The sequence below is a fragment of the Pseudophryne corroboree genome, chromosome 5, assembly GCF_028390025.1.
Source record: "Pseudophryne corroboree isolate aPseCor3 chromosome 5, aPseCor3.hap2, whole genome shotgun sequence".
Taxonomy (NCBI): Eukaryota; Metazoa; Chordata; class Amphibia; order Anura; family Myobatrachidae; genus Pseudophryne; species Pseudophryne corroboree.
The window spans coordinates 217006757-217034324 of record NC_086448.1 but is presented as its reverse complement, the minus strand read 5'-3'; the positions used below and the strand labels follow the sequence as shown (position 1 = coordinate 217034324).

Sequence of the window (27568 nt, the reverse complement as noted above, 5' to 3'; positions counted from 1 at the left end):
CTCAGATCTCAGGATCTTCACAGTTGGAATGCTGCCATCTGTCATGTGACCGGCAGCACCCTAACCGATGCGATTTCATAGGTATTCCGTATAGTCTATTATTGCAGCAATAAATAAATTATGCGTAGGAATGAAACATACACAGATTTGATAAAATAGAAGTTCAATAGTGCTTAATCGTTTACATGACATGTACGATACTGTGCATATGAGATCACATAACTAGTGCAGCAGACAGCAATACAACTGTGGAAATGAACCATGTGTCCCGGGATTGTATGGTTCCTGGTAGTCTCCGCAGCAGTGTCCCGGCCACTCAACTCCCTAGCTGGCGGGAGACTTCAGTGGTTAAGATGATTAATCTCAACCCCACCGGTTGCGGCTTTGTCCAGGGGCTTGCAGTCACTGGGCCTGATTCTGTGGTAGGAGTAAAGCAAAACAGATCATGCTGCCCTGCTAATGTGTGCAGAGAGATTTAGATGTGGGAAGGGCGTGTCCAAACTCAAATCTAAATTGCAGTGTAACAAGCTGTCCAGCATTTGTGGGCTGCATGCAAAAGCTGCCAGTATTTACCCTGCATGCAAAAATAATAAATGTACAGTATTTGCATCGCTTACTTTGCAACATTGTTTGCCCCAGATACTTATGAATCGGGCCCATTGTCACTGAGCAAAGGTAGAGTACATTTCTCAGTAATGCTAGTACAATTTTTTATTTTTTTATTTTAGTGATCACAGGAATGCTCCCAAGGGCCACATTTTGTCATTAAATTGTCATTTAAACAGCACTATTCTATTCAATCTATTTAAACTGCATCAATTTTTCAAAACAGAATTTACTATATCTATAGTTTATCTTTTTGATAACACTAAGGGTGGTATCCTATTAACAGCGGTACTTTACTGCTGCTAATAGGATCGCAGGGGGCTGTCCTATTACCCCCGATGCTGGCAGTTATCAGGGATTATGCTTCCAGTGCCTGCATAATCCAAGATAAGGGGCCGCCAGAGCCACGATAGCACATGGGATTGGGGATTTATGTTTTTGTGCGATCACGGGTCCAATTACGGCCAATCAAATGAGCCTCTAATTGGATACCGCGATAATGACCATCTCTCATACATCGCAATATCCGCCCGTTTTCATCGGCTGAAGCAGCATCGGGGCTAATAGGATGCCGCCCTTAAGCTACTAGGAACTGGCAGTGAAAAGAAATCTCAAACATATTTGTCATTAAAAAAAAGTTTAAAAAAATAAAACCTGATACAGTATAATCTACTTTCACTCTCTGTATTGTTCAGGGAGCAGGTTGGATAAAGTTTTCTCTACTGCTATGTTCCACAAGTAAATTTCCGTCTGTTTAATTTAAGTGACAAGGGACTTCATTATCAGGCTTCAAAATATGCGATTCTATCCTTATGTTCATTCTACAAGGTACTCCTTGGATGCTCAAACTTTGTGCAAAGGAAAAGATATATTATTGAGATGTGTTACTGAATATATTTGCTGTGTTAGAGATTCCCACTGCTTCTAGCCTCATGAAGACATGATTTGACATTTCAGAATCCGTCTACAGAATTAACAGCAGAACTCCCTTACCAATCCTTCAAGAGCTGACCCAGTTGCTTCAAAGCAAAGCTTCCTAGCCTCAAGCGTTTTCCTCTTCTGTGCTCCCCAAGGAAGCTTTGTTGCAGAAAATCATAGCAAACTTCTATTCACAATAATTTTTTAAGAACCAACTTTTCATTTTAGTTGTCACTATTTATAAGTTATATTTATAAGTCTAGAAACTTAAAACAGTTAAAGTGGACTAGTCACCAAAGCACAGTTACACATTAAAGCAGCAATCCCACCTGATATGTTGTTTTTTTACCCCTTTAAATTGCAAGCACATTTTAAAAAATGGTCTGGTCTCTTTTCTGCAACAAATCATCCTTTTCTGATCTGAATCACTCTGACTGTAAAGGGGGGGTACTCGCGAAGCGATATTCTAAGCAATCTGAGCGGTTCGCTCAGCACACATCTCTCCCGCATCGGCCCGTCTATATGGGCCTTAATAGAGTTACAGCTTCTAGATACAAAGGGTGGTATCCTATTAGCTGCGGTTAGTTACCGCAGATTAAGGCTTCCCCCTGGGCTATCCTATTAGCCCCGTAAACCGGTAGTTATCGGAGATTATGCTGAGGCACGCAAAGCATAATCCCCGAGTACCAGCCCAAGGAGACCCGTTATCGAACGAAAACACATGGGTCTGCGATGTTATCATGGATCCCATGTGTTATTAGCCGCTTTACCACACAGTAAATGGGCCTGGAATTGAATAGCCCAATAGCGTTATCGGGCTAAAAAGCCTGTTATCAAAGTGCAGTAAATCACCGCATCTAATAGGAAACTGCCTATAGGCTCTTGGACTGTCATCATCTTGTGGGTACAGGGAGGGAGGATGTCACAGTGAAAACAGAGCTCCAAGGGGTGTGCTGTGCCTCTTAGGTCACTACGCAATACGACTGCTGTTTCCATGGTATTCACATAATGTGAAAATGCAGTCTTGAGAAGCAAACCAAAGAGATCTGGCAATTACCAACTTGCTTCTTATAGCCAGTCACAGTGAGTTATGTTAACAAAAAAAGGAAGAAAATAAATGCCGCACATGACGCATTAAATTTGCCTTTTTGCTATATTTGCATAAAATCAGCCTCCTTGTGGGTAGGTAGTTATTATTATTATTTGTGAGTGCTGTCGTACTGACAAAAGCAGGCTTTTGTTAAGTACACATTTGCAATAATTGGGCCTGGCAGCAGACAATTCATGGCTGGTTGGTATTATTATTGCACAACATGGGAATGCTTCATACAAATCTGATGTTTGGGTAACTGTGCAGGATCCATTTCGCGCATATGCAGAACGGGGCCTTAGAGATTGCTTGCAGTTCCCCGTTAATCACGCATGATTGACACTGGGGGGGTGAAGTGGGGATGACTACAAGGACATTCTACAAAACGGGGGCGTACTGAGCCCAGGTTATACAGAGGGGTTCCAACAGCCAGTCTAATGAAGCTTCGGCTTACACAGACAGGCCAAGGGCTGCAACCACCCGATGATGCATCTTTGAACGCAGCACTCAGATCACAGATGCTGGTAGGGAGCGTCTTATGCTGCAGATGCCCCCTGCAATCTTAGAATACTTGTAGTATGGTAGTGCACAGCCACTTCTTGCGGCTGTGCAATACCAACCACATCTGAATCAGGGCTGACTGTTGCTCACAAATGTCATCAGATCAGCTCCTGAAATCAGGAAGGCTGCATTACATTTGATGGTTCGACAGTCCCAATAAGCCGATATTGTGCAGAAAATGTAGTGTGTACAGCGGCGGATTCGGTTGCTGAAAAATCAGGGTGGACTGGACCCCCTCTCTCTCTACCACAGTGCAGCCACTGGGATTAAACTGAAGTGTAAGCAGAGGAGTGGGCAATGTGTTTAACTTTTTTCCTGTGGGGGCCAATGTGTTTCAAAAAGAAAATTATGGCTAGGGGTGCCACCAGGCGCCTAGATCGGATGTTCATATACAATATATTGAATAAAAAAACATAAATCATATACAACCCTTTAGCTGATGCAAGAATGTCCAATCTTCAGATTTTACACCTCCTTCTCACCGTATATGTCACAGAGAGACCAGCATGTAAAACAGAGAGAAAGGGAGGGCCACATGTGTAGTACAGTAATTTAATAACACATACACACATATGATAAACAAAGCAAAATAAAAAGATGGTATATGGGTGACAGCCACAGAGGGAAAAGTGCGAAACAATTACCAGAGTGTCCGAGAACCCGAAAAAAGTTCTCAGACAAGTTCTTTAAATCCCAGAAGCCGCCCGGGCTGGGTGCTGGAAAAGTCACTGGTTCTTGAGGCCGCAGGGCACCCTCTGGATACTGACCACAATTAAGGTTCGCCAACGCGTTTCAACTCCTCCTTCCTGGAGTCTTTCTCAAGGTATTCAGCCTTGAGAAAGACTCCAGGAAGGAGGAGTTGAAATGCGTTGGAGAACCTTAATTGTGGTCAGTATCCAGAGGGTGCCCTGCGGCCTCAAGAACCAGGGACTTTTCCAGCTCCCAGCCCGGGCGGCTTCTGGGATTTAAAGAACTTGTCTGAGAACTTTTTTCGGGTTCTCGGACACTCTGGTAATTGTTTCGCACTTATCCCTCTGTGGCTGTCACCCATATACCATCTTTTTATTTTGCTTTGTTTATCATATGTGTGTATGTGTTATTAAATTACTGTACTACACATGTGGCCCTCCTTTTCTCTCTGTTTTACATGCTGGTCTCTCTGTGACATATACGGTGAGAAGAAGGTGTAAAATCTGAAGATTGGACATTCTTGCATCAGCTAAAGGGTTGTATATGATTTATGTTTTTTTTTATTCAATATATTGTGTATGAACATCCGATCTAGGCGCCTGGTGGCACCCCTAGCCATAATTTTCCTTTTTAAATTCTATTTTCTGTGTTTTTGGAGAGACACTGTATCTGGTTACGGGGACTATAGGGCAGCCCCTCAACATAGTTGCGCAACACACGGGGTAACCAGACTAAATTTCCCGCCAATGTGTTTCAGTTTTTTACGTTGGAGCCAATGTGTGTTTTCTGCAGCAGGGTACATTGGTTTCCACAGGGAAACATTGGGTGTAGAGTGGATCTTGATCCAGAGAGGCACCAACAGGCTAAAGCTTTAGGCTGTCCCAGGATGCATTGTGTGGCCTCCTCTACAACCCCGCCTCCAAGCACTGTGAGCTCAGTTTTGAGTTAGTGCCTGTAGAAGCAGTCACTAACAGGAGGGCTGCACTGGGCAGCCCTGAAAAAGCTTTTTCTGACAGAAAATGTCTTCAATACTGGGCTGTCAGCACTGTATATCATGGTGACACTTCAGCGCTGCAGCTCCATCACCTCCCAAGCAGTGTCACATACTCCCGCGGCCTGTTCCTGGGTACTTGCGGCGGAGACGCTCCTGTTCTAGGCACGCAGTCGCAGACGGTCTCCTGGTTCACGAGGCTGCTACGGGGAGGAGGTAAGAGGGTCCCTCAGGCAGGACCCGCCACTAAATCGCATTCCTGTTGCAGTCTAGGGAGACAGGCTGCGACGCTGGCGTGGACACTGTAACTGAGCAGGGACCCCACTATATCCACAGGGCATAGGAGTACAGGTCGGATATACTAATATCCATTTTAATAAGACTCCATAGTACCAGTTGGTGAAGTCCAGCATAGGGGAACCGGCGCTTGACCTGTAGCCTCTCTCCCGGCCATCTACTGCTGATGTTCCCACCCTGGAGCTGCCTCACACTCTCCCTCACTCCCTGTCTGAGACGCTGGGCGCCATTTTCTAAAATAGATGCGACTGGTCTCTGGGACTGCAGGGCAAGGTCTCCTTTGTAAACCCGCCTGTACATCAGCGCTGTGGTTTTACAAGCACGTAAATATTCTACATGTCGATATTAAGACAGCGTTAGTTAAGAACAAGTGTACCTGTGCCAGAATATATTGTACGAGTATTTTCATATATACATCCAGTCTCAGATTGTTATATATAACATACATATACTAGTCCAGTGCAGATTTATTGTATTACTAAAATAATTATCTGCATTGTCACTGTGACTGTGTGTGCCTGTATCTGCTGTGTGGATTTCACTATCAGTGTATCCCAGCTATATCTGTCACTGTATTCTGTACCCTAGGGAACTAGGTGCGTCAGGGTCCATATATAGTGATTCACAGTATTTACCAATTAAAGTGTACTCAGTCAACTAATACCGGATTTATTCGCTGGTGTTGTGTACTGCGGGCTCAGTTACATGATACTGGACTTATTTGCTGGTGTTTTTGTACTCTGTCTGGCTGTATCGTACTAATAAACTCTGCGGTTGCATTCGCTAATAATGTCTAACACAAAGGGCGGGAAATCCTGCAGCTTATGCACCAAGGATTTGCCTGAGGGGAAGTTTTGTATGACGATCTGTGTACTATGTGCCATACATCTCCCACTCAGTCCGCTGCTCCTCTAAACAATCAGGAGCCATCTTGGGCGGCGTTCTCAACTATGCTCAATATGCTTTTGACACGCCTTATGCCCCCGATGGAACCTCCTGTGCAATTACAGCCACATATTGTCCCTATAGTAAATCCGCCTTGGGCGGATAATTTGTCTACCCAGTTGCAGCAATGCAGTCACCCCTTGGTTAGACAAAAAACTGCCCCAAGTCACACTCGTGTCACGGGGTCATCTAAGCGGGCTACTTCCTCCTCACAATCCACTAATCTCTCAGAAAATTCTTCTGATGAGGATAGGGGTCCCGTCAGACACTGACGCAGCTGCTTCAGACGAGGATGATGTCCGTGACTTAGTGGTTGCTATTAAGCAGATCCTACAAATCACTGATGATGACGAGGATTCCACTACGGTGTCTAAGAAACCTAATAGGTTTGAATGTCAGAAGGTAACTAAAATGTTATTACTTCTAACCATCTGGTGGACATTCGACAAGGAATGAAATTCTCCCTGTCTAAAAGGATGGTAGCTCGCTATCCTCTCCCTACAGAGTTGTGTAACAAGTGGGAAAATTCACCACCGGTGGATTCCCATGTCACCCTTCTAGTGGTGTCGTCTACTCTGCCTGTCACCACTGTCAACTCACTGAAGGAACCGACAGATAAGCGTGTGGAAGGATGCCTGAAGTCTATTTACTCCCTTACAGGTGCTGTACATAGACCCACTATAGCAGCCTCTTGGGCTGCAAAAAGTAATTTAAGCATGAGTTAAGGCATTAGAGGAAGAGCTGCCTCAGGATATATCGGACATTGCCAGACAGTACCTGTCTCTCATGACCACCACCGCCTATTACTTTCAGGAGGCGTCCTCTGAGGTCTCTGAGGTAGGTATGTTGGCGGCCAAGGCATCGACTACGTCCATCCTAGCTCGCCGTATTCTGTGGTTGAGGTCATGGAAGGTGGGCCTGGACTCCAAAAAGACCTTGGAGGTACTCCCTTTTAAGAGAGATATCTTGTTTGAGGAAGACCTCAATAAAATTGTGGCTGACTTGGCGGCTGCTTAGACTGCCTTTCTCCCTAACACTACTCCTTCTGCACAGAAGGCAAAAGGTACCACTTTTCGCTCCTTTCAGCCTCAAGGGAAAGCAAAAGTTCAGGCATACCAGAGACAATCTTGTGCTTCCAATACCACAATGCCCAAGGCTAAACAATCCTGGGCATCCCATCAGCCTGCTTCTGAACACGTCAAGCCTGCTGCCTGACGGGACAAGCCTCCCGCTGGGAGAACCCATGGTGGGAGGCCGATTTCTGTGATTCACCCAGGTCTGGTTAAAGACCACTTCAGACGCATGGGTGCGAGAAGTTGTCTCTCACGGGTACGCAGTCTCTTTCAAGAGGCATCCCCCTCGCCAGTTCTGCACAACGGTTATCCCTTCGGATCCATTACAGGCGCAAGGTCTACAAATGGTTGTGAGTTCCCTCCTGGATACAGGAGTGGTGGTGGCGGTATCTCTATCCCAGAGAGGCAGAGGATACTACTTGACCCTTTTTCTAGTACCGAAACCCAATGGGTCTTTCTGGCCTATACTCACCCTCAAATCACTGTACAATTTGTGAGAGTATCCAAGTTCCGTATGGAAACACTGCGCTCAATTGTACTGGCCATGGAATCCGGAGATTATATGGTATCCCTGGATATACAAAATGCTTACCTGCATATACCTATTGCTATATCGCATCAGCAATATCTGCGGTTTGTTATTGGCAACCTTCATTATCATTTCCAGGCTCTGCTGTTTGGACTGGCCACGGCCCCTCGGATCTTCACCAAGGTTATGGCCGTGATGACGGCTCATCTCCGTCGCAAAAGGGAGTAGTAAGGATCCTGCCGTATCTGGACGACTTGCTGATCCTGGCAAACGCCCACGATGTCCTCCTCAGTCATATGCAACTGATGGTAAACTTCCTAAAAGCCCACAGATGGCTCATCAACTGGAAGAAGTCCTCGCTTGTCCCTGCTCGGAGCATGGTGCAGACTGAAAAAGAGAACTGGCTGCGCTGAATTTCAGAAGGATTCAAATAACAAAGGAGAGAGCCAATGTATCAATATAAAAAGACAGCAGGTTTATTTAAAATATAATGTTAATTAGTAAAAATAATGATAAACAGACATATTGCATTAAGGATAACACAGTCCGGTGTCTCACAGTGTCAGCAGTATGTTGGACTTTCACAGAACTGCCTCTGTAAGTGTGATGTATTAACGTCCAAAATCCATACCAGGTATTAGCTGCCGTTCCTACTGCTCAGTATTGATGCATGAAGAAGTGTGATGTGACAGGTTCCAATGTGGGATCACATGAGGGGGCCAGTGAGTCCGTAAATGAACAATTACCTCTCCAGTGGGTTGGTCCGTCTACCGGGCGTCCCCGGACAGGAATCCTGCGTTACCCACACACAGCAGCAGTGTCACGGAGAGGAGAGCGGGCACCGCTCGGGAATCAGCTGGCTGTAGTGGTATGTGACGGCAGCGGCTATTGGAGATCTCAAAGCCGCCCGGAGTACGAGTGCTGAGATGGTAGCACGTATGAGACACCTGAACAGGTATTCAAGAGGCGGGTCCTAACGCGTTTCGTCACGCTCCACGTGACTTTTTCAAAGGTGAAAAAGTCACGTGGAGCGTGACGAAACGCGTTAGGACCCGTAATTGTTCATTTACGGACTCACTGGCCCCCTCATGTGATCCCACATTGGAACCTGTCACATCACACTTCTTCATGCATCAATACTGAGCAGTAGGAACGGCAGCTAATACCTGGTATGGATTTTGGACGTTAATACATCACACTTACAGAGGCAGTTCTGTGAAAGTCCAACATACTGCTGACACTGTGAGACACCGGACTGTGTTATCCTTAATGCAATATGTCTGTTTATCATTATTTTTACTAATTAACATTATATTTTAAATAAACCTGCTGTCTTTTTATATTGATACATTGGCTCTCTCCTTTGTTATTTGAATCCTTCTGAAATTCAGCGCAGCCAGTTCTCTTTTTCAGTCTATGCCTCCACACTATTACACATATAGTTGCAGGCTGCGCAGTAATTCAGAGGGCTTCTGATATATACATATATTTATCACATTGAGGCGCTTTTTCACAGTTAAATTTGTTTGCTTTCGGAGCATGGTGCACCTGGGGGCACTACTGGACACACACAGTCAACGACTGTTTCCGTCTCCAGAGAAGATCCTGAAGCTTCAGGTCAGGATAAGATACTTCCTCTCTCGCCCAAGAGTGTCGACACACTCGGCGGTGCAAGTACTATGCCTGATGGCGTCGGCTTTTGACATGGTAGAGTATGCTCAATTTCATTCCCACCCTCTGCAGAGGTTAATCCTTTCCAAGTGGGACGGCCTACCTCATCGGATCAGGTCTCACATGATCTCCTTGACTCTGGAGGTTCATCTATCGCTGTCCTGGTGGCTACAGGACCAGCAGTTCAACAGGGGCCATCCCTTCTGGATCCCCAACTGGATCTTACAGACTATGGATGCCAGTCTGAGAGGCTGGGGCACGGTGTTGGAGCAACACTCTTTCCAGGGTCGGTGGACCAGGGAAAAAATCTCTCCTCCCGATAAACATTCTAGAATTGCGGGCAGTGTTCAATGTGTTGACTCTAGCCCTGCCTCTGGTACTGAACAGGTCTGTTCAAGTACGGTCAGACAACGCCACCATGGTGGCGTATATAAATCATCAAGGCGGCACTCGAAGCCGCATGGCAGTGATGGAAGTATCAAAAATCCTTCGTTGGGCGGAATGCCATCTGCCAGCCATATCGGCAGTGTTCATTCCAGGAGTCCTCAACTGGGAAGCGGACTTCCTCAGTCGTCAGGACGTACACGCCGGACTGTGGAGCCTTCATCCGGAAGTCTTTCAACTCCTAATGGACAACTGGGGCCTACCAAATGTAGACCTGATGGCGTCTCAACGCAATCACAAGGTTCCGGTCTTCGGAGCAAGGACAGGGGATCCTCAAGCAGCGTTCATGGACGCGCTGGCAATTCCATGGAACTTTCGGCTGCCGATTGTGTTCCCTCCAGTGTCACTCCTGCCCAGGGTAATAAGGAAGTTCAAGCAAGAAGGAGGAATACTACTTCCAATCGCTCCAGCGTGGCCCAGGCAGCATTGGTTCTCAGACCTGCAGGGTCTCTCGATAGCGCGTCCTCTACTACTTCCGTAGCGCCCAGACCTTCTCGTTCAGGGTCCTTGTGTCTACCAGGATTTGGCCCGGCTGGCTTTGACAGCGTGGCCCTTGAAGCTTCCATACTGAGGACCAAAGGATTTTCTGAGGCGGTCATTCAAACTATGTTAAAGGCCCGTAAACCGGCGTCTGCTCGGATTTATCATAGGGTCTGGAATTCTTACTTCGTTTGGTGTGCGACTAACCATTATGACGCATACAAGTTCAGCACTGCCATGCTTTTGGCTTTTTTGCAACAGGGCCTGGACATAGGCCTTCGTCTGGCTTCCCTCAAGGTTGTCGATATGGTTTCAGAGAAAAATTGCGACTCTGCCTGATTTTCATACATTCACTCAATGTGTTTTACGGATTAAACCTCCCTATGTACCGCCTGTGGCTCCTTGGGATTTGTCGGTTGTTCTGGATGCCTTACAAGAGTCTCTGTTTGAACTTCTTGAGTCTGTGGACCTTAAGTGACTGACTCTTAAGGTCTTGTTCTTGCTGGCTATTGCCTCAGCTAGACGGGTTTCAGACTTGGGTGCATTGTCCTACAGGTCACCCTTTCTGATTTTTCACCATGACCGGGCGGTTCATAGAACTCGCCACGGTTATTTGCCTAAGGTGGTGTCGTCTTTCCACCTTAACCAGGAGATTGTGGTTCCGGCATTTACCTCTCCAGGTTTGTCCTCCAAAGAGCGGTCTTTGGTCGTGGTACGGGCTCTCCGTATTTATGTGAAGAGAACAGCTTCTCTTAGGAGATCTGATTCTCTCTGTGTTTTGTTTGGTTTTCACAAACGTGGCTGGCCTGCTAATAAGCAGACCTTGGCCAGATGGATTAGAATGGTGATTGCACATGCTTATGTGCAGGCTGGCCTTCCAGCTCCTGCTACCATCAACGCCCATTCTACCTGTCTGTTGGACCTTTTAGCCTGTTGATGCCTCGGATCAAGATCCAACTCTACACCCCCAATGTTATCCCTGTGGAAACCAGTGTACCTCGCAGAAAGAGATTTAACAAAGGTAAGTTCTTACCATAAATCTCCTTATTCCTGACATTCGTACTTTCACTCAGGGTGTTTTACGGATTCATCCTCCCTATGTTCCTCCTGTGGCTCCATGGGATCTGTCTGTTGTCCTGAATGCCCTGCAAGAGTCTCCATTTGAACCTCTTGAGTTAGTGGACCTTAAATAGCTCACGGTCAAGGTCCTGTTACTGCTGGCTATTGCCTCTGCTAGGAGGGTGTCAGACCTAGGCACTTTGTCCTTTCATCCACCCTTCCTGATATTTCAGTTCTTAGAACTCGCCCTAGTTATTTACCTAAGGTGGTGTCATCTTTTCACCTAAACCAAAAGATTGTGGTTCCGACCTTCATCTCTTCTGGTTTGTCCTCCAAAGAGCGGTCTTTGGATGTGATACTTGCTCTCTGTATATACGTGGAGAGGACTGCCTCTATCTGGAGGTCATATTCCCTTTTTGTACGGTTTTGTTTTCACAAACGTGGCTGGCCTGCGAATAAGCAATCCCTGAACAGATGGATTAGAATGGTGAATGCACAAGCTTACGCAAAGGCTGGACTCCCAGTTCCTGCTGCTATTATTGCCCATTCTACTCGGTTTGTTGGACCTTCTCGAGCTGCCTGCCGTGGCGCGTCTGCTGAACAATTGTGCAAGGCGGATACGTGGTCCTCAGCGAACACGTTCATTAGGTTCTATGCCTTTGATACTTCCGCCTCCCAGGATGCTTCCTTTGGATACTGGGTTCTCATACCCGCTAAGGTGCGTCCCCTCCCTTGAGGAACTGCTTTAGGATATCACCCAATGTATTCCCTGTGGAACCCAATTTACCCTGCTGCAGAAAAGGAGATTTATGGTAGACTTACCATTGTTAAATCTCTTTCTGCGAAGTACATTGGGTTCCACAAAGCGCCCACCCTGACGCACCTAGCTTGTATGGGTTTGTATGGCATTAGCCACTGGTACCTTCTCCTGTCCCTACATTGGACTGGTTAACAAAACTGAGCTCACAGTGCCTGGGAGGTGGGGTTATAGAGGAGGCCCCACAATGCACCCTGGGACAGCCTAAAGCTTTAGCCTGTTGGTGCCTTTCTGGATCAAGATCCACTTTACACCCGATGTTTCCCTGTGAAACCCAATGTACTTCGCAGAAAGAGATTTAACAATGGTAAGTCTACTATAAATCTCTTTTTTTCCTGTGGGGGACAGTTTGTTTTTATTCCTATGGGGGTAATTGTGTTTATTTTTTCATGTGTGAACCAATGTGTGTGGTTTTTTTTTTCCTGCAGGAGCTAATGTGTTGAATTTTTTTCTGTGGTGGCTGATGGATGTATATATAAAATATAATATTCTCAAACAGATAGTCTAAATCTGTATAAGAAAATTATACGTATTGTTATTTATTGCACCTCTGAACAAAGAAGTGTATTAGAAATGTGTTGGGCATTCCTAGGGGGTTGGTTAATCAGACCTAGATGTAACCAGGGGCGCCTATAGAACTGGCCCTACCACAAGTAGAGGGAGTGGCCAAATTGATGAGGCGTGGGCAGGACCCCTGCATAAAACAAAACATATGTTCCGTGCGGCCGCTCGCTCCCCACCCATGCAGGGAGAGAGAGGACAGGCTGCCGCTGCTGGTGCCTCTCTCCCCAGCTCAGCGCACAGCACTGAGCCAGCGGGTGCAGGGCTGAGGAGAGAGACTGCTGCAGCAACAGTCAGTTCTCTGTTTCTCTTCTCAGCTCTCTGCAATGGGGAAGGGGGGGGCAGCGGCAGTTGGGCCCCTCCAACAGGCTCGGGCACAGGTAAAAAGTACCCGCCCGCTCTCGGAGCCACTAGATGTAATGTGGTAGGAGTGTGTTATTTTGTGTACAGAGATGCTAAATTGCTCACATTGAGGCCATACTCAGATCTGCACCTAGCATAGGGATGGGGAAAGTTTCAATGATGCGACTGATGGTGGCGTCTAAAGAGGCACAAAGCATGACTGTAGCATCTGTAAACACTGAACGTAGGCATCTCAGTCCTTGCACATTAAGCCGCACACGTACACCAGGGAAGGGCTTTGTAGCGGTGTTAGCATAAAGTCACAGACACAATTGCAGCAAAGGACACCAGGAAGACAGCAACTGCTAACTCAGAATTAGGCCCTATGAGGAAGGAGTATCCACCCCTCTGCAGACCGCACACCCATTTGGACTTATTCCACAAATTTCCCAGGCTAATTTTCCATCCCGATCCACCCCTAAGTGTGTAAGCGATTGGTCTGACGAAGTACATGTTAAAACATCACCCCAACGATCTTTAGGGAAATTGATCAATCGTAAGTAACTATAATTGTGTAGAGCAGGGGTCACAATCCAGTCAGAGGCAAAGAGCCAGAAAAGATCTGTAGTGAAGAGCAAGAGCCACTATCATGCGCGCGCGCAAAAATGGGGGCGTGGCATAGTTGTCACAAAGCCACACCCCATTTTTGTGCGCACTCCTTGCGGTATGACGTTTGTAGGCATATGACCTCATATAACTATGTACAGTACATATAAAAACGCCAAAAAATGGGTGTCTCCACAGTGCCAGATACACGTGTCCCCACAGTGCCAGATACATATATGTCCCCACAGTGCCTGCTATGCCCCCAGTGCCAGATATGCCCCCAGTGCTAGATACACATGTCCCCACAGTGCTAGCTATGCCCCCAGTGCCAGATACACATGTCCCCACAGTGCCAGCTATGCCCCCAGTGCAGATACACATGTCCCCACAGTGCCAGCTATGCCCCCTGTGCAGATACACATGTCCCCACAGTGCCAGCTATGCCCCCAGTGCAGATACATATGTCCCCACAGTGCCAGCTGTATCCCAAGTACCAGCTATGCCCCCAGTGCCAGATACACATGTCCCCACACACAGTGCCAGCTATGCCCCCGGTGCCAGATACACATGTCCCCACACAGTGCCAGCTATGCCCCCCGTGCAGATACACATGTCCCCACAGTGCCAGATATGCCCCCAGTACCAGCTATGCCCCCAGTGCAGATACACTTCCCCACAGTACCCCACTCCTCTCCCTCTCACCGCGCTGCTGCTGCTCACTCTCCGGCGGCGGTGTCTCTCTTGAATTAGGCGCCAGTCCGCTAGCCAATCAAAGCTCGCAGTCCGGCAGCCAATCAGGAGCCTTAGCTGCTGGTCTGCGAGCTCTGATTCGATCACGGGCCGGCGCCGAATGTAGAGAGATTCCGCCGCCGGAGAGGCGTGCGTGTGTCTCGGGCTGGGGGCAGCGGTGGCCAGGAGATGAAAGAGCCGCATGCGGCTCGAGAGCCACGGGTTGGCCACCGCTGGTGTAGAGTGTATACAGGAAATCAGAAAAGAGGATGTCCTCTCAATCTTCAGCTGTCTGAAAAAGAAAAACAAGGATCATTCGTGTTTGTCTTTCGGGTGTGCAATTAGCATTACTATGCCAGCCTTATGTTAGAAGCAGATTCTGATGTGGGAAAACTACCTACAGATCCAGTAAGTATGCTCTGTAGAGTTGGGAAAAACAGTTATAAGTGACGCAGCATTGTCTCATTATTCAGGTAACATCCAACAACAAGTCTGTTACTAGAGTTGAGCAGGAGGTCAGCTGCAGCCTTGTATTCAGCATGTGTTTGCCCTAGTCTGACCCACTGATAAACGGTGATAGGAAGGTTACAAGTGTAACCATTTCACTTTCGCATTCTAACCGCGTGGATTCCAAGACAAGTCTGTGGGCAGCTGAGAGAATGTAGGTAAAATATTTAAGGCTGTTTTGAGTGACGGCTGCCTGTGGACTGTTTTCTGAGACGGCTATTACATGTGTAAACCTGTAACAGTTCCTTGTCTACGCTGATCATTTTCCTGAAGGCTTTTAGTACAATCATTGATCCTTAGAACTAATTGAAAAAGATAATTGAAACATGGCCAGAGCCTTGTGTTATGTGGCCATGTGTTGCCATTAACAGGGGCACAACCTTTGACCCGTTCTCCTCCCCAGAGGACACCTATGGTGTGGTACTGAAATATACATTCTAAGAAAAACCATTAAAAACAGTGGATTGACGTCTTCCCTTTAAATCAGCAATGGGGGAATGAACAAGGGTAGTGCAAAAAAAGTTATATTTATCATATACACCTTCTGTCGATGCTGGCAAACATCCTAAAACATAGCACGTGAATATTTAATGAAAGAAGCTTCTTCATTAGTGGAGGATGTTAATAATTTACAAATTGATGTACTGCATGGTGAGCTTCTGACATTGGCGTTCAGTCCACATTACTGTGATATTTTGTACAGAAGCCTGTGAAATGAATCCCTCCTCACACACTTTCTGTTGCCTCATTGTCTTAGTGTAAGTGATATTCTCCAAGTACCTGTGAAGTCTCTGATAATATCCCCTCACCGCCCATTTTTCTTTTTCATGAAGTAACAGCATGACGAATCCAAAACTCTCTCCACTCATTTATTTGTGGTGTATTAAATGATTTATACAGGGTGTGAGCTGTGCCATTAATCAGCCTGTTTTATGCACAGTAACTTGGACAGGCACAAGTTGTGCCCCAGTGCAGCACAAGTCTGTCTTGGTGTTTTGTTTCATCGCATTGTGTTGTGTAGAATTTTTACATGAAGTTAATGAAGCTTTTGAAGTTTAGTTCTCTTGCCAAACACTAGGGCACTAATCCTGAGGTGCCTGTGTTGCTTTATTATCATTTTATATGATTAAAGGGGAAATATGTTTTTCTCATGTATAGGCACGATCATTGATGACTCCCAAATCAGGTGTCTGTCTAAGGCAAATTGGAATACCTTTGTACAGGGCAAAGTAGGAAAATTGCTCCATTGTTTCACAGTGGGTAACATTGCTGCCTCAGTACATCAGTTTGATTCCCAACTAGGGCACTGTGTGTGTGTGTGTGTGTGTGTGTGTGTGTGTGTGTGTGTGTAGTTTGTATGTTCTCCACATGTTTGTGTGATGTTGCTCCAAATGCTTCTCTTTCCTGTCACATTCAAAAAGAGACTGGTTAAGGTGATTGGCTCCTGACAAAACCCAAGGAAAATCTGTAATATGTGTGTTTGTGTAAGTGTGTGCTAGGGACTTTACTTTGTACAGAGAGCATCCCAAGAGGGCAGCCGCATACTTTGGTAAAATGTAAAGTTCTTTGGGTCTCATTGGGAGAAAGGCACTTTCATTATTATAGTGTATTTGGTTTCATGTGTAATCAGGTGTGGCATTACCAAATAGTCTACTGAAACATACAAGTATAAAGAAAGCCCTATCGATTGATCCAAGTCAGTGACTGTATACATATGTAGAATTCACAAAAATATGGCACTGTAAGATGAGTAACTTAATTTCCAACATCATCATAACTCTCTTCTGCCTTTCAAACATGTTACAGCAGACACAGTCTTATTTTAGTTTCACTGTATCAAGATATAAAACGTACACACGCCTTTCTCCAAAATGGCTTTACTAAATCTCCTGTTTGTTATTTACACCAAAGCTGCATCAATGTTCCTATTGACCTGTTCTGTGTTGGAACACTTACCAGCTGGTGCTCATCCCAGTACTACCCTGACCACATATAGGGGGCATTAGGACGTGACTCCTCTAGGACTGGTGTCATTGTGCCTCCTCCCTTTTCCCTGATGTGTTGTAATTGTTTGGAACACCTAAAATAATTATAGAAGATTATACCTCTTTGAAGGCAATCTCTGTATCCACTTAAATAAAAGAAAGGTTCACAGTGGGTAAAATGTAGTGTGTCTTGCTATGCAATTACATATGTTGTTATACCTAATTTCAAAATGCCTAAATTGCTTTTTTTTCTCTCTCCTGCCTTAGAGTATTCCGGTTCAATTTTGTATCCCCACAGTGAGCTATAAAAATGTCTGCCAGATTTTTGTTTTGCCTTTTTTCTTTTTTTTCTTTCTTAGAGTAGAATTTTCATTGCTGTGGATAAAGAGGCCTGTCTCATCTTTGTTTGGATAGCTGAGGGAAATTCACACAAAATTGTTGTGTTGTCGCACCCCCTACAAGGATGACTCTTGCAGAAACAAAAATTGGCACTTTTCTCTGCGGTGTGCTCCCAACTGGGAGGCATTATTCTGAGTAAAGTAGTCTATCTATTCAGCAATTTTAGGGTTAGCTGTCCTTCTTTTTATTTTGTTTCCCCATGATTGCACATAATGCCAGACTCACATAAAGCTACTTTAGAAAATCAATTCCAAGGTTTAAAATTGTGTACACGCTTGATGGGAAATTATACTGCAAGATGTCACAAGAAAACACTGTCTAATACGTTCTAGCCAATAAAAAAAGAAGTCATAGTGTATTGGGATGTTATGCTGTTAATTATTATCCAGATTTATGAGGGTAAATATTGCAACATTATGACTAAACCCACCCCCCACCCCTTCTCTCCACCTCCATCATGCAACATTATAAAACATCTTTATGATGTTACATTAAACAATTTGCTTTTGCTTTTATGGTAATTAAAATAAAAATTATGATAGTAATCTTATGCTTCAAAGAACCTCAAAAGACAAATAATAAAACACTTTTAGGATGCTGACTTACTGCCGTTATTATCATATCAATAATCATATTTGTATTCACATCTTCATTCCAGATAACGATGCCACTTACAGTTCGTTTGATTAAATTAATTTAAAGGGGAAATTTTTTAGTTAAATTAATTGCCAGTTGTGCTAGAATATGTTTGTACTCTGTTTAATTACAAGTTCATGCCAAGGTAAAATAATATATTTTCAGCAGATTCAATTAATTTGGACTTGTGAAGAATATTAAAATGGGTTTTTGTAAAATATCTTGTAGTGAATTCTCGGTCTGATTAAACTAGTGCTGTTTTCAAAAGCTTTTTGTTTTTGGTTTGTTTTTGTTTTTTTAGAAATCTTGTACAAAATTTGTTTTATTTTGTACCATATATTTATAGTGCTAACAAAATATACATGTTACTAATTATACAATGTGCCAAGCTTTATATATAAGTCATAGGATAACATCATTATCACCTGCTTTCCATAGATACGAAGAACCACTGCGGAGATTGTAAGCTTGCGAGCAGGGCCTTCCTACCTCTATGTCTGTCTGTTTTTACCCAGTTTTGTTCTATTACCAGGAGCGGATTGGTGTGCCGGGACGCCGAACCGGATTCCGTTTGGCCGGTCCGGCATCCCCTCATTGGCTGGCCATCACCCCCTACGCGATCACGGCAGCATTAACTGAAGCTTCTGTACATGCGCAGAAGCTCAGTGAAGCATTTAAAAAATGGCCGCCGTCGGAGCTGCTGCGCATGCTCAGATGCTCCAACGGCGGCCATTTTTTAAATGCTTTACAGAGCTACTGTGCATGCGCAGAAGCTTCAGTTAACGCTGCCGCGATGGCGGCTGGCGGCCTGCATAGGGGGTGATGTTAGCAATGAAACAGGTCGTTAACCCACTCGCCTTCTTAACAAGAGCAATGACTTCTTATTGCCCTAGTTTATAACAGTCCTGAAATTACTTTCATGTAAACAAGTGTGCGTCTTCACCCCTGAGACTCAAGGGTGCTAATATAAGTGGCAGCAGGCACCATTGACTCTTAGTGCCAATGTCACTAACTCTGTAATAAAGGTAACTTCATACTTTATGTGTAAATTAAACTTTAAATGTATATTAAAATGCCTTTCAGCACACTAGTCTTATTTTCAGTTCTGTTTTATAATTAAACACCCTTCAAGTTATACCCCTTTTCCACTAGCTCAAAAAACACAGGTAAATGCACGGGGGCACGCATTTACCCGTGTTTTTTGCTAGTGGAAACGGCTCCCGGGAATCCTACCCGGGTAGTACACGGGAATGATCCGGGTAAGAATGTAGTGTAAACGGAAGCCGTGTCGATGCGACACGGTTCCCGTTTACACTGTATGGAAGGTGGCGCTGGGAGATCATGTGTTCTCCCAGCGCCGCCCCTACCGCGTCACCAGCAGCGTCACCAACCCGGCAATATGCCGGGATGGTGACTGCTGACGGGAAAGGGGCCGATGCGGGTCGCAGCCAGGTAGCACCCGTGTCGGGCTCCCAGCTGCGACCCGCATCGTGTAGATGGAAAAGGGGTATTAATAAGAGCACAAGCAATAGGTTATTTTTCTTTTACAGTTTACACAATAGTCCTATCCAGTTTGCTTTATAGTCTATTATATTAGCACAGCATCTCGCTAATCTATTGAATTACCTTGATTAACCCAACTTCTATTACCTTGATTAACCCAACTTCTACCTTACATATTTATACAGCAGATACTGTATAAATCTTGATCTATAAGAACCCATGTAGACTTATTTGGAAAACACTGTGAAAGTAGATGCCTAGATCCTGTGCAGGTTATAGGGCATATTTATCAATCTTATCGACCCCATGAGTCAAGCGTGAAATAGCAGTTTCCACATAATGTATGTATTCCTGTAATTTAATTTGATTGTAGGTGATATAAAAAATGTCTCCTGTGTCTAGCTAAGTAACAGGATACCGCAATCCCCATTATTCACTATTGGGACGTAGAGCTTGTCCCTGCTAACTAACGCCATTTTCAGATGATGTCAGCTGCTTTTTCCCTTTGGGGGCTTTATCGCGGGGCAGGAATCTACTGATAATACCAGGCAGCCAAAATACTGTCAGAAAAATCAGTAAGGTGATAGCAATAGATATACATGACTTCACTGCCAACCACTCTGCTGAGCCAGGCTGGCGGCGGCAGCCTGCATAGGGGGTGATGGCCAGCCAATGAGGGGCAACATTACTGACAGCTCCAACTCCTGCCTCACTGATACTGTACAAAGGAGCGGCTGCTGATAAAACTTGGACGCGGCAACCAGCTAATTCTGACTGCGTCACACACCAGTTGTGTGACAGTCAGTCTACTCTACTCTGCTGTACCACATTTAATAATTATATAGTGTGCCTGCCTGCTGCAACATATATATTTTATATATTATATATGTATTTTTTATATATATATATATATATATATATATATACACACACACACACACACACACACAGTGTGTGTATATATATATATATATATATATATATACACACACACACACACACATATATATATATATATATATATATATATATATATATATATTAGGCAATTTGTTAGTGGCGGCACTCACCGGACTTATACATACAAATAAAGACACTGCACTACCACCAGCACAGTACTAACGTTTCAAAGTTTAATCCTTCATCAGAGTACTCTGGCGCATAGTGCATAACGTGCTCTACCTGGTGCAATGTGTATAACATGCTCTGCCTGGTGCAATATGTATAATGTGCTGTACCTGGTGCAATGTGTATAAGGTGCTCTGCCTGGTGCAAAATGTATAATGTGCTTTACCTGGTGCAATGTGTATAAGGTGCTCTACCTGGTGCAACGTGTATAACATGCTCTGCCTGGTGCAATATGTATAATGTGCTTTACCTGGTGCAATGTGTATAATGTGACCTACTTGGTGCAGTGTGTATAAGGTGCTCTACCTGGTGCAATGTGTATAACGTGCTCTGCCTGGTGCAATGTGTATAATGTGCTTTACCTGGTGCAGTGTGTATAATGTGCTTTACCTGGTGCAATGTGTATAATGTGCTTTACCTGGTGCAATGTGTATAATGTGCTTTACCTGGTGCAATGTGTATAATGTGACCTACTTGGTGCAGTGTGTATAAGGTGCTCTACCTGGTGCAATGTGTATAACGTGCTCTGCCTGGTGCATTGTGTATAATGTGCTTTACCTGGTGCAATGTGTATAATGTGCTTTACCTGTTGCAATGTGTATAATGTTCTCTACCTGGTGCAAAGTGTAGAACGTGCTCTATTTGGCACAGTATGTGTAACATGCTCTACCTGGCGCAGTGTGTATAGGAGGTTCTACCTGGTGCAATCTGTATAAGCAGCACTACTGTGTGGTGTAATGTGAATTGGCACTATTATGTGGCCACGCCCTTTCCCCCACAAAGTCACGCCCCTGAAATTTTTCTCTTCAAATGCCTACATATATTCAGGCCTTCTGAGCAGTAATCGTGCCCACTCAACAGACCCCACCCCTATTAGGGCTGCTTCCATAAATTTCCCGGGTTTTTGATCCCAATCCACCTCTGTCTATTACTGTTGATCAAATTGTAAAGCGCAGCGGAATATGCTGCGCTATATAAGAAACTGTTAATAAATAAAATCTTATGTAGAATTAACAAACTTTAAAATATAAAAAGTTGCTACACAACACCGTGCTATTGTATGTTTTCCAAATGGTACAGATGTGTCCTCATACATTATTAACGGCCCCTCACGATGCCCCAGGTCCCGTGCAACTCTGCTAGCGCCGGGCATCTTTTTTCATTTTTGTAAACCAAAAATGCGTATAAATCACAATGTGACATGACTAGGGCGCACCAGGAGACACTGCAGATTCATTTGGTTTGCGACACATGTATATCTGTGTGCTACCGAGTCTGAATCTGTATAAGAAGTGCTACGTTGCAGCAGCTTTGGCTTCTTTCCATGCCAAGTTCCGTTGTGCTTCATATACAGACTCGGTCGCACACAGATATGCAATTGTTGCATATCTATTTTAATCAGTACAGTCTGCTGGTGCATCACTTTGCAACTGATATGCATTTTAGGGTAAAAAGACATGAGAAAAGGTGACAGGCACTAGCAGAGTAGCACGGGACCGGCGGTCACTGGGTAGGTGTTATTTTTTTAATGAATGCTATGAAAAAAAAACATTTCTTAATTTGAATCTGCCCTATCCTCAGAAGTTTATATACATACCTGTGACCATTTAGCTAAAGTGTTGGATGTGCACTTTTATCACCCCCCTGCCTGCCTCTGACCTTGCCCATGGTGTATTGTTTCTCATTAGAAGTGGCTGGGGTTATTTATAAAATAGTTTAGAGTAATGGAAATACACGGCACTATGCTTGCCCTTGCCGTTGGGGTAGGGGGTATTCACAGTACAGAGGATTTGTAGCAAAATAACATCATAGAATGTTGTTTTGCAGCCGTAATGAGCTTGCATGAAAATTTAATTTCTGTAATATTGTACCATTTATAACATGTGACCTTAAAATGATCAGGCTTATTATGGAGATTAGTGTGTTGTTCTCTTGGAACACAGTTTCTGTGTATTTGTGGCTTCTCTCCTGCACTAGAAGTGTTGCAACTACACATAGTATATAGTTTCCAGGTTAAAACAACAATGGTAAGAGTAATTTAGTGACTTTGAAAACTTCCACAATGTCACGTAACAGACCTCTATGTGTGAATAAGCCGATGAACAAACAGGAGTTTAATAGCTGAACATTCTGTAGGACTCTGAGTGCAGGCTCAAACCCACCTTATTTTTTTATTTTTTTTCCCTATGTATTTTCTGATTGATTGAAGATGTCAGAAGATTCCGAAATTCCGTTGGAATGCATTCAGTCCCAGTACATGATTACTGCATACAGTTGGGTAAATAGCAGATCCTATCATCACACAGAAATGATTTGCATATAATATAGTGTAATCAGTGCAGTGACCATGCACATCCACCAACAGTACATTCTGACACGCTATCCTTCAGTATCAGATGGAATGGATTGTATTATTGCCTCAAATCAAAGTGCTCTTGTATGATAAGATAGCCAGTACTTAAATAGCATATTGCATTTCAAAAGCTTGTATCTTGTGTGATAAGCATGTGCCAATCTGATTGCTCATCTCTGCCACGGACAGAGAGAAAACAAACGTATGAGTATTGCAGCTATAATTTACTTTTCTTTGTATACCGTTTGTCTGGAATGCATTGTAAATTTGGCAGGCACTAGGGAAACCCTGTCGCACCGTTTAGTATTTAATACCATGCTTCCCATTGCTTATATTGGAAGGATATTTTTATTGTTTTGGAGATAATGAGAACAAATTTAGCCTGGCGCCCATAAGAGAGAGGAGGCGCACCCAATTTCTATGGGCTGTCACAGCTTTGGAAGGTTTGTTACTGGAAGCTTGGACAGGGCAGGAAAGTAAATTGTACTATTTGAGTTGGAAAACAGGTCTGAACACAACGGGGATTGTAGTTCTTCTGAGATTGCAACATGTATCATGTGCTTAAAAGCATTGGTTCAGTAGCAAAATGTTTGTATAAATGACATTTTGAATGTTGCCCTTTATCGTGGCCCTAGTCATGGCTCCTGATTTGGCAAATACCATGGACCTAAAATCATATGCCACCATTGCTTCATCTCATGTCTATACTACTGCAGGTATCCAGTCTAGAGCACTAATACTACAATTGCCTCAATGACAGATGTCACACAGCAGAGATCTCTAGCCTACTACATAGCCGGTGTAAAGGTTACACATTGCTATGTCCTGTTGTCTGTGCTGCATTTATCAGATGTCAACAAAGTTTTAAAGCAGCTAAAGTAGGGATCATATGTCTTAAAGGTGCAATATATCAACAATGCTTCCAGTACTTTCACCTGATGTACAAGATGCCAAAAATATAATTGTCAACGCTCACAGTCTTTCTGGCACAAAGTATCACTGCTGATAATACGCGTAGCAGAGCCTCTGTTCATCTGGCTGAAAGCGCCCTCATGGGTTGCATTATCCCTGTAAAATGCTGCATTTGGTCAGGAACTGAATTGTCATCTATAGTTCCTGATCCTGTATATCCTTCAAAGTATCCATTCTATGGTTGAAATGAAATCCCTTGTTATTTAATAAAATGTGATAGCATATAGCCTCTCATGCTGCTTTATCATATAGGCCAGGTCTGGCCAAACCGGTCCTCGAGATCTACCAACACTTCACATTTTCCAGACCACCTAACTGGTGCACTGGTGTAGTCATCACTAATTAAGATGTGCTGCATTCATTCCTAACTGACAATTCTACAGATCTCCAGGAGGACTGGAAAACATGAACTTGTTGGTAGATCTCGAGGACCGGTTTGGCCAGCCCTGATATAGACAGAACCACAGACAGACCAGCAAGTGTAGTAGCCAGAAAGGAGAGTAGTGTATGACCAGATCTCATTGGGTAGTGAAACTCTGGAAATTAAGTGCACTGACAGACCTTTTCCATGGTAATAAAGTAGCCATCAGTATATGTTTGGCACTTGGCAGAGCTTATTGCATTTTAAAATGGAGCAAGCAGCTTTCACCTTTTAATGCATATTTAAAACACCATTCTAATTTGTAATAGCTGTCCACTTAATTGCAGTACTCATTCAGCATCTAAGCAACATAATTAAGCTAAATACACATTTCACTTATGTTTGTTCTTAAAATTATAACCTGCAGTGAGAAACATATCAGTCTCCGCTGTTTCATGTTAAAATCATAAGCACCGCTATATTTGTGCTGCCCCTGCCCATATTAGTGTATGCCGTTTTTCTGTCATATGAGAGGGTAATTAAACACTCCCAATCATGCAGTTATTTTATTTGTATTTCAGTCAAGATTGCCACTGTATTCCTCATTACACACTTTGCTTCCTGTGCATTGCACAGAACAGGTGGCAGCAGGCCAGGTGTTACCATTAGGTTAAGCTAGGAGATTGTTTGGGGTGCCAATGGTTAGAGGCCACTTGAATGAGGAACATAATATTATTTATCCATTAAGCAGCTGGCAACTTATCTGCTGACTGTTGTTTTTTAATAATGTCCATGTGACACTGGGAGTGTGCTGCTTGGCTATAATGTCACAGCCAAGAGCTGAACTGACAGTCGCAGGAGGGGAGAATGCCACCTCGGAACCGGCCCTAGGCAAACTAGGCAATTGCCTAGGGCATCTGGTATGCCTAGGGGCACAAGCAGCTTCTACTGATTAAAATGATATGCTGCATGCCTATATTCTGTGTGTAGCATTTCATATGCAGATACAGCCACAGTCGCACACAGTATATAGGCATGCTGCATATCCCTTTAATCAGCAGAAGCTGCTTATGCATCCTAGCCACATAGCAATGCAAATAAGAAGCATTTTCATAAAAAAGTAGGCACCCGACGTTAGCAGAGCTGCCAGTTGACTCACGCCAGGAACTATATGTGTCATTACGTGTATAAGGGCATTAATAATGTGTAACATATGTGTAAGGGGCACTATGTGTGTCATTATGTGTATAAGGGCACTAATAATGTGCGGCATATGTGTATGGGACTTTATGTGTGTCATTACGTGTATAAGGGCATTAACGTGTGGCATATGTGTAAGGGAAATTATGTGTATAAGGGCATTAATAAGGGTTGGCATAATGTGTAAGGCGCATTATGTTTTTAAGGACATTAATAATGTGTGTCATATGTGTAAGGGCCATTACTGTGGTATTATGTGTATAAATGCATTACCAATGTGTGGCATTATGTGTATAAGGTGCTCTACTGTGTGGTGTAACGTATAGAAAGGGCACTACTGTGTGGTCTAATATGAATAAAGAGCAATGTGGTGTGATGTAATGTGAATAAGGAGCAATATGGCGTGGTGTAATGAGAATAAAGAGCAATATGGTGTGGTGTAATGTGAATAAGGAGCAATTCAGTATGATGTTATGTAAATGAGGGGCACTACTGTGAGGAGTAACATATATAAGGTAAAGTGGAACTACTGTGTAATGTAATGTGAATAAGGGACACTATCGCATTATAAATTGTGAATACAGTTGCACTACTGTGAGGCATAAATTGAATTGGGGGTACTATTGTGTGGCCATGCCCCTTGCCAGCAAAAACGCATACCTTTTTGGGCTGTGCGCCGAATTTGCACACTGTTCTTATTTAAATTACAGGGGGTAGGAAAACAAAAAAAAAGGACTGCTATGGGTGGGGGGTGATGGTGTTGGGAAAAGGGTGCAGGGTCAGAGGCGGAACTAGCGGTGGTGCTAGGGGGCACCAGCCAAAATCTTGCCTAGGGCATCATATTGGTTAGGGCCAGCTCTGTGCCACCTCCTGCTCCTACATCCTGGCTGCCACTTCAGAAGGGAGGAGGAGAACTGGCAGGACTAGCAGCAATCCTTGGTTGGGCTGTCTGGATGGGAATCATGGCTCCTGATTGGATGGTGGCCGGAATCAGCCACTCTGGTGCCACTATTGGAGGGCTCTTCATAGTTTCCACCGTGTGCAAGGATGTGTTTGGATCCTTCAGTACTTTTATAGCTTATAAGAACTTATTGTTGCTGTAAACTATTTTAATTATAGTGTTTTCAAATATTTTCACTTGATGTCTCAAATGGCGCTATTACCATAGAGTGCAAAAAAGTATTAAATTACAGGAAGTTTAAGGACATAATGAAAATGATTGACGTAGGTTTTACATTTGTATTGAAGATTACATTTTTTGGTTAAACTTTTTATGTAGTATAAAGTACTTTTTATGTATTATTGCAATTACAGTTCTCCCCCTCAGAGATGGCCTCTAGGATGTCAGAGCATGCTGGGTCCTGTAGTTTCACAATATCTGAATAGCTGGGTTTTGGAAGCCTCTTCTGGAGCTCAGAGTTTGTAGTGATCTTTTCAAGACTGGCAGCCTACTTTATTCAGGACTACAAAACAGCCATTCTTTAGCTGTTGAATTTGTCTATGTACCTGCAAATGTGTCACCCAAAATTTCACAAAATATTTTACTGAGCGACTAACTATAATTTCGCACTTGTTTCAGCAATCGATCAACTCCAAGCAATCATGACCGGATACAGCGTCTTCGGCAGGAATTCCAGCAAGCAAGGCATGAAGATGATGTGGATGAACGCAGGCGTACATACAGTTTTGAACAACCTTGGGTGAGTGCTTTCAGAACCATTACCTAACAGTGACGATAAGGGGTGTCAGTGTCACCCAACCAACTTCTTGACCTTTCAACTCATCTCCTTATTGTCACAGCATGTGTCCATTACAGATAATTTAATTTTGTATCTGACTTTGCCATCTGGCGAGTCATTTAGATGGAATAATATTTCCTTTTTTCTTGCTATATCAAACTGTTTATTTTTCAAAGTAGCAAATTCAAAAATCACAGATCTGTGAAATATGAAGAAGAGATTGTTCAGAACAAAAACTTTAAGCTGCTGAGCAATGCAACACACACACACACACACACACACACACACTGTTGGTAACACTCCGCAGCATTTTCCTTCTGAGCAATTTCAGTTCTTCATACTTATTTTCACAGATCTGTAATTTTATCTTTCTTCT

General features: G+C 43.9%; 1 protein-coding gene across 16 annotated transcripts in view; it reads left to right on the top strand.

Moving 5' to 3' along the window:
• PARD3 (par-3 family cell polarity regulator) overlaps nucleotides 1-27568 on the top strand; it is a 919963-nt gene that overhangs the window by 864033 nt on the left and 28362 nt on the right. For all 16 annotated transcript variants that reach the window (XM_063922114.1, XM_063922110.1, XM_063922109.1 and 13 more), the window contains one exon: nucleotides 27033-27153. In XM_063922114.1, the coding sequence (XP_063778184.1) occupies nucleotides 27033-27153 (121 nt within the window). The remainder of the gene's footprint in view (nucleotides 1-27032; nucleotides 27154-27568) is intronic.